We start from the raw sequence: 7,999 nt of genomic DNA, 5'->3' as shown, positions 1-7,999 counted from the left end.
ACTTAACTATGAATATAAATACAGTACAGGCCAAAATTTTGGACACACCTTCTCATTCAATGTGTTTTCTTTATTTTCATGACCATTTACATTAGTAGATTCTCACTGAAGGCATCAAAACTATGAATGATCACATGTGAACTTATGTACTTAACAAAAGGTGGAGACCTGGCCTGGACAGTCACCAGACCTGAACCCAATCGAGATGGTTTGGGTGTGTGCTGGACCGAAGAGTGAAGGCAAAGGGGCCAACATGTGCTACATTTACATTTACAGCATTTATCAGACGCCCATATCCAGAGTGACTTAGAATCAGTCGTTACAGGACAGTCTCCCTGGAGCAACTTAGGGTTAAGTGTCTTGCTCAGGGACACAATGGTAGTAAGTGGGATTCAAACCCGGGTCTTCTGGTTCATAGGCGAGTGTGTTACCCACTAGACTACTACCACCCATGTGCTAAACACCTCTGGGAACTCCTTCAAGACAATTGGAAAACCATTTCAGGTAACGACCTCTTGAAGCTCATCGAGAGAATGCCAAGAGTGTGCAAAGCAGTAATCAAAGCAAAGGGTGGATAATTTTGAAGAAACTACAATAGAAAACATGTTTTCGATTATTTCACCTTTTTTTGTTACCTTCATTGAAAATCTACCAATGTAAATGGTCATGAAAATAAAGAAAACACATTGAATGAGAAGGTGTGTCCAAACTTTTGGCCTGTACTATATATATAAATAAATATATCGTCACACACAAGATTCTCATTTCTTGCATGAAGATGCAGTCTTGTGACACCAGGCACTCTGACAACAGGAAGTCAGTATGGGTGATTCATTATATGAAAGTGAGAAACAAAATGGGCAGCTGTCTCAGATGTTCCACAGACTGAAGGTAACAGCAGACGGGATAGAAGAAGAAGAAGTTTTTGTTACTTTTGAAAAAAAGACTGGACTCCTCTAGTTTTGCTATCATCTCTTCTGGTGAGTGTGGACACTGGAGCACAACTAGCTGAACAATGAATACTACATAAATAAACAGTAAATATGCAGCCCATGCTAAATTAAAAAGGATAACCTTTTTTAAAGCTATTTGTCTGGAAAGGATTAGTTTGTCAAACAGTAGCTTTTTTTTTTGTAGTTGACGAGATAATCCAAATCTATTAGAGGAATGGCGAGCAGCTGGATATTATTTGCCATTTACCTTCTCACATCTTTAACTACCCCAGTAAATGGCACTCATCAACAATGTAAGTACACCAGAATTTCTATTTATTTCTGTCACGTCCGCGAGCTGATGGAGGGAATGAAGCGCAGAGGTGGAACATACTGGGAAAAAAAGATTTCTTAACAAACACAAATAAAGGAATATGAAAACAGACGTGTGCCGATTGCCAGAACTGAAACAACATTTCACACAACAGTTGCAGGGTCCACAAAAATGTCGCAGCCGACGATGGGCTGCTCCACAGCGCTTTTTAACTGCCCTCTTGATAGGTCCCAGGTGTGTCTGCAGGTGCAGCCAATCCTGACAATTTATGTCACACCTTTGGCCTCACCGCCTGGCTCCCACCTGTAATTTTACTGTATGTTTTGTGTATGCCTTGTTTATGGCTTTGTCTATTAAAACCTTTTTACTTCTCAGTCCGAAGATTTTTCTTCTGACAAGATTTTTCTGTGACAATAATATTGTATACATGTATGTATGTACAGTTTTAATTATGAACAGAACTTTGAGTATAAATGATTAGAATAAAAATGTCCTGAAACATACATGAACAGGAAACTGACCATTATTGATTTAATGCATATCATTTTTGTTTCTGCATCCTAATGTAGCTTAAGCTAAGTTTCTTTTTAAAATATGTGGCATGAATAAATGAGTTTATATGATTATAAACTAATACATTATTTTATAATAATACATTATTAATGTAGGAGGCTGACTGGGGTTTTAAAGGGGCATACAATTGATCCAATGAACTGAATGTGCTGTATGTTATGCAGTATTCCACCCACAACTCGGGTTTCTCTGGCAGCTGGTGATGCACAAAAGTTTACCCTGGAAAAAGCAACAGATATAGCACATGACCACAAAAAACTGAACTGCTTCCTGTTATATTGCTGCATTTTCCCCATTGTCAGTGGAGAGTTTTACTAACCTTATTTAATCCAACCTATACTAAAATTATTTACTCCATATCAGGAAGTTCAGATAACTGTACGGTCCACTATCAATATACTCATCCTAAGCTTCTAGGTAAACATATTTTACATTTCAGCAGTTCTTCCATGTTCTGACTGCATATAAAGACAGAGATATTTTGTTGTGAGGAAAAGGAAATGACAAAAACGTCCTGTTGTGTCTGTGGGTCTCATGTTTTGAAGTCTGACAAGGAAAGATAAAATGGAGCTACTTTTTATCAAAGGATTTGTGCATACAAAGCATAAGCATTCTGTAGTATACAATGAAAAAAATTATGCTATGTTTATTGACTGTTATTGACTACATCTCTGCTACTTTAGCTTCTTTTGCACTCTAATAGTGCTCCAAAATTTATTTAGATGCATATCTAGTTAAAAGTAAATATTCTTATTTATTATAAATGAACAGAATTGATTAACATGAATACATTTGTCACAACATTACAGACAAAAGAAGCGAACTTTTCAAGCTGGGGGAAAATGCCAGTTTAAGCTGCATTAATAAGACCTGGAATCAAATCATCTACATTCTGTGGAGAGTGAGCATGAATGGAGTAAACTGCAGCATAACTAAGGAAGCCCATGGGCCTGTATACAGTAGCTGCAGCAACAGAGTGACGCTATACAACAAGACCAGTGGAGAATCGCAGCTACACATTGCTCACTTCCAACTGAGTGATGAAGGAACATACCACTGTGAGGTGGCATACAACCATGGGAACTACTTATTAATGATCGCTGTTAATGCAATTGGTAACAACATATTCCCTAACACATCTGCAATTGATGTGGTTCTTCAGATATTTAATTGATAAGATATTACTGATGCTTTGAAGATGCTATTTTTGTTATCATACAGTATTTTCTACTTTAATGGAGTAACAGCAAGATAGAATTAATCACATATTCTCATATGAAATTTAACAGATAAATATACATGTATCACTCCCTATGAAGAGCATATCGACAGCACACACTTAACTACTGTGTGATAATGATGGCATTTTAAAAACAAATTATGATATTGCTCATCTTTCTCTTTAGTGTCCCCAGTCCTCTCAGCCCAACTGTACTCTAATGGCAGCCACAGGTTTGCTGTTTGTTCTGCTCATGGTGGAAAACCAGCAGCTAATGTGTCTTGGGAAGTGTGGTGGAGCAGTCCTACCATCACTGTACAAGTTCGTTCCGAAGCGGATACCTCCTCCAACATAACGGCCTGGTTGGAATTACCGGATAACGTCACAAGAGGGAACATTTCCTGCATTGCCACCCATACCTCCTGGCTTGACAGGAGGTCTGTAACTCTGAACCTGAATGAAAAACAGCCATCAAATGGTATGAAGTGTGTTTTGAAATGTTTGTTAAACATGCAAACCTTTTTCCATACTGATATTATCACTGCTTCTTTAGTTATAGTTCTATTGTGTACGGTTGGTGTTACTCTGGGCTCAGGTCTCCTGCTACTCATAGCAACGAAATTTCTTTACAATATGAGAAAAATGAGGTAGATGCCTGAACTTTCTCTCCAATAAACCATTAGTAATTTATGTTCTTTTTATTTCTCATGCATATTTTTCTATATTGATCCCTATTTACAGGATCTGCAGCAAATCCAACCTTTCCCAAAACACAGATTCCAAATCAGCACAGGTAAAGCGAAAGGTATAGATAATGTGTCAAATCACTTACTGTGTCTATGTCACATTCATTTATTCATTCATATACAGATATTGCTATTGTTGGTCTATATGTCACTAATCATTAAGAATTTTGTCATAATGGAGAGAAATTGTAAACATTACAGTGCATATGGAAAGCATTTACAGCACATAACTTTTTCCACATTTTGTTATGTTACTGCCTTGATCCAAAGTGGACTAAATAAAAATTTTCCCCCAACACAACACCCCATAACAACATGAAACAAAGTTTACTTGAGGGTTTGCCAAATTTATTAAAAATAATAAAACTGAAATCACATGTACACATGTATAAGTATTCACAACCTCACTATCTTGTCGATCCATCTTTGGCAGCAATTATAGCCTCCTTGAGCATTTTTTAACATGATTCCATCAGCCTGGCACACCCATCCTTGGCCAGCTTCGCCCATTCCTCTTTGCACCACCTCTCAAGCTCCGTCAGGTTGGATGGTAAGCATTATTGCACAGCCATTTTAAGATCTTTCCAGAGATGTTCAATCGGACTCAAGTCTGGGATCTGGCTGGGCCACTCAAGGACATTTACAGACTGGCCCTGAAGCCACTTCTTTGTTATCTTTCCACCGTGCTTAGGGTCGTTGTCTTGCTGAAAGACATTGCCCATCTGAAGCAGGTTCTCATCCAGGATGTCTTTGTACATTGCTGCAGTTTTCTCTCCCTTTTTCCTGACTAGTCAGCATGATGCTTTCACCACCATGTTTCACTGTAGGGATGGTATTGGCCTGGTGATAAGACCATAAGACTCTTTTCAAAAGAGTTCAATCTTTAACTCGTTAGACCAGAGAATTTTGTGTCTCATGGTCTGAGAGTCCTTCAGGTGCCTTTTGGCAAACTCCAGATGGGCTGCCAATGTGCCTTTTACTAAGGAGTGACTTCCATTTGGCCGCTTTATCATTCAAGCCTCATTGCTGGATTGCTGCAGAGATGGTTGTCCTTCTAGAAGGTTCTCCTCTGTCCACAGAGGACATCTGGAACTCTGACAGAGAAATTTTTTGTCACCTCCCTGACTAAGGCCAATCCTGTCTCAGATGTCTACAGACAATTCCTTTGACTGCATGCATGGTTTGTGCTCTGACATGAACTGTCATCTGTGGGACCTTATATGTATGTGCCTTTCCAAATCATGTCTAATCAATTGCTTTTTTAGACAGGTAGACTCCAATTAAGCTTCAGAAATATGTCAAGGACGATCGGGGGAAACATGAGGCACCTGAGCTCAATTTTGAGCTTCATGGCAAAGGCCGTGAATAATTATGTGCTTTTTCAGTTTCTTTATGTTTGATAAATTTGCCAAAACCTCATGTAAACTATTTTCACATTGTTGTTATGGGGTATTGCGTGTAGAATTCTGAGAAAAATGAATTTAGTAAATTTTGGAACAAGGCTGTGACAGAAAAGTGATGCGCTGTGAATATTTTTGGAAACACTGTATATGGGTACATTGTGTTTAACATTACATTTGATATATATTTAAGTGGTGTTTGCAAACTACTAATTAAAATGTATTTTTTTCTTGTAACCAGTCACAGGAAGTTGAGGAGGTGGAACCCTATGCAAGTTATGTACAGCGTGTCAACTCAATCTACAACTCCTCTGCAGATCTCTATGGATCATAACTTTTCAAGTCATCTAGAAGTATTATGTATTCACCATGCAAGTCACGGATATTAATGTGTATCTGAATGCATGTGTGCAGTAGCTCAACACTAATGATGTAACCAAGGTGTCAGTTTGGCCTAAAATGGATTGCATACTCAAGCCTGGCAGTGTCTTTATGGAGGACAGGTGCACTAAATCCTACAGGTACATTATCACCACATCTCAAAATTGACCAAGTCATAACTGTCAGGGCAATTCTTTTAATTAAAATGATTTTATTACCGTTGAACAATACAGACATTGCATCCGTTTCTTGTTTTTTTGTTTTTGAAGCATGTATTGCACTATAAAATACAAGATGTTCTCTGTTGCTGCTCCATCTTGTGGTGACCACAGCCAACACACTGAATGTAGTTAAACATTTCTTTTTCACAAATGACCCAACAGAAAGTAAAACAAATTGTAAATCAAATGAGACATTTACCCATTCAAAATAATTTGAGCATGCACAGAGGCAGGAAATTATTAAAATAATTATTTAGGCATCTCATATCTCATTATGTAGGCATAATAATGAGCAAAAAATGAAAGCAGAGATCCTAGGAGCAACACAGAGCAGGTCAGATCAGTTTTCTTACAAAGCAGGGAGGGGTGTTGATGAGGCTGTCAACAGGTTATTGAGGTTGGTTCCGGACCATCTTGCAATGTTGGCACTGAAGCAATGTTCTGACATCAGGTCATACTTTTTTTTGTGCATACAATTTCCAAACTTTAAAAACAAAAACACATCTCCATGACCCTGTTGCACCAAAGGCAAATATAAACAGGCAAAGAAAAGGTTGTCTTTATTGTCATGTTTCCACAGTAGCAGCAGGTATCTGAGCTGATTGTGTGATTCGAGTAACAAACATAGAAATTATTTTTTGGTGACGTTTCTGACCAGAGTGTAGGAATCGCTCCTTTTCTATGCGTGAGAAAATACATCTATTTATGTTGTTTTGATGTCTTCATGTCACTTCAAGTGATAAAGTAAATAAAAAAGCATCTGGTCAGCGTATGTTCCTGGTAACAGCTCTGGTACTTTTGACTTCTTTCTCTGCATGCTGTGAACATGCTTAGTGTCACATATTTCACACTTCCAAACGTCACTTCCACTGCACTAGAACACTGTATCCAATAACCTAAGAGGGGAGAGGACTTGGTTGTGTGAGATGTGTAGGAAGACCTGTTGTCCCTTACCTACGGTTTGTTCACGCATTACACAATAAAAAAAAATAGCAATTGTTTGTTGTTTGTTTCTTTTACTTTTACAAGATGCCTGAATCAGTACAGGCAGATGCTTCTAGAAAAGAATAGAAGAGCAGTTAAATACTGTCAGGATTGCCTGCAGCTGGGCTCCACACCGGAATGCAATCCTGACGCCCCATAAATGCCGGAAGTTTTCGCCCGTTCGGGGTCGCTGGCATTTTCGTGAACTTCAGTTGGTAACACTGCTTATAATTTGAGTTCTGGCAATCGCCACACGCCTACGGGTTAGTTTATGTTCTTTATTTAAGTTAACTTCGTTTTCGGCCAACGCGCCAGTCTTTATTTGTATTTCTTTGTTTATTGTTAATAAAACCCCGTTCCCAGCATGTCAAACCTCTGCGCTTCCTTCCCCCGTAAGTCCGTAGTCGTGACAGAATGCCAGCGACCCACCCAAAAGCGCAGAGGTGGAAAGCAGAGGAGAAGAAACGCCGCGAAGGACGCAGCCCGGCGCGGCGAACGCGGACGGCAGGGGAGAGACGCGCCGCCCGTTCTGGTGGAGCGTTTTCTCCCCGAGAAGCCGTGGTACGCGGCGCCGCGTGATGACGTCACCCCCGGGAAACTCCGCGAAACCCGGAAGCGACAACGTCGGCGGGTGAGTGGGCGGAGCGAGGACGTTGGCGTCGGCAGCAGCGAGGAAGTGACTTGGGCAGCGAGCGCAGAAGATGCGACCCCCACGATCTTCGCCATGTCGAGCCAAGAACTCTGCGCTCTGCTGGCCAGGCTCCCCGTGGACTGGGACGACACGGACGACGACGAGAGCACGGGAGACGAGAGTTGGGCTCCGCCCATCGCGCCAGTCTGCGATCGTCGCAAGGTCCGTGGGGACCCACGTCACTTCCAGGGGGGTGAGAAGCGGCAACAACAACAACGGCGGCGTTCCTCCAGCGAGGAGGTGGGCAGCCTCCAGCCCGAATGGCCAGAGTACTGCCCATGGGAGCTTATCGCGCCATGGGTCCAGGATGTCCGCAGGGTGGACGACCCTCGGAGTCACCGGTGGGAGGACACGGATGACGAAAGCGATGATGACGTGGATTTTCGGTGGGCGGTCGGTGCCGGGATGGCTCCGCCCAGCGTGCGCGTCCGAGATCATCGCGGCGTCCGTGATGACCCATGTGACTTCCAGGGGTACGAGGTGGACACGGACGACGACCAGGATGACGCCGTTTGGGC

At 41.3% G+C, this 7,999-nt stretch overlaps 1 protein-coding gene across 5 annotated transcripts; it reads left to right on the top strand.

The window, feature by feature from the left end:
• Positions 1 to 770: 770 nt before the first annotated feature.
• On the top strand, positions 771 to 5,815 carry LOC114797012 (cell surface glycoprotein CD200 receptor 1-A). 5 transcript variants are annotated; one of them, XM_028991594.1, is made up of 7 exons: positions 771 to 980; positions 1,138 to 1,246; positions 2,649 to 2,897; positions 3,246 to 3,536; positions 3,612 to 3,705; positions 3,800 to 3,863; positions 5,446 to 5,815. In XM_028991594.1, the coding sequence occupies exons 2-7, from the start codon at positions 1,168 to 1,170 to the stop codon at positions 5,536 to 5,538; spliced, it is 870 nt and encodes a 289-aa protein (XP_028847427.1). In that variant the 5' UTR covers positions 771 to 980; positions 1,138 to 1,167; the 3' UTR covers positions 5,539 to 5,815. The 5 variants fall into 5 exon arrangements, with proteins under 5 accessions (XP_028847427.1, XP_028847424.1, XP_028847426.1 ...); XM_028991591.1 differs by having other exon boundaries at positions 772 to 980; positions 2,649 to 2,954; XM_028991592.1 differs by having other exon boundaries at positions 773 to 980; positions 2,649 to 2,954; positions 3,800 to 3,851.
• Positions 5,816 to 7,999: the final 2,184 nt, after the last annotated feature.

Source organism: Denticeps clupeoides, chromosome 9, assembly GCF_900700375.1.
Source record: "Denticeps clupeoides chromosome 9, fDenClu1.1, whole genome shotgun sequence".
Lineage (NCBI taxonomy): Eukaryota > Metazoa > Chordata > Actinopteri > Clupeiformes > Denticipitidae > Denticeps > Denticeps clupeoides.
Note: the sequence above shows the minus strand (reverse complement) of the source record. Positions and strands in the feature narration are given on the sequence as shown.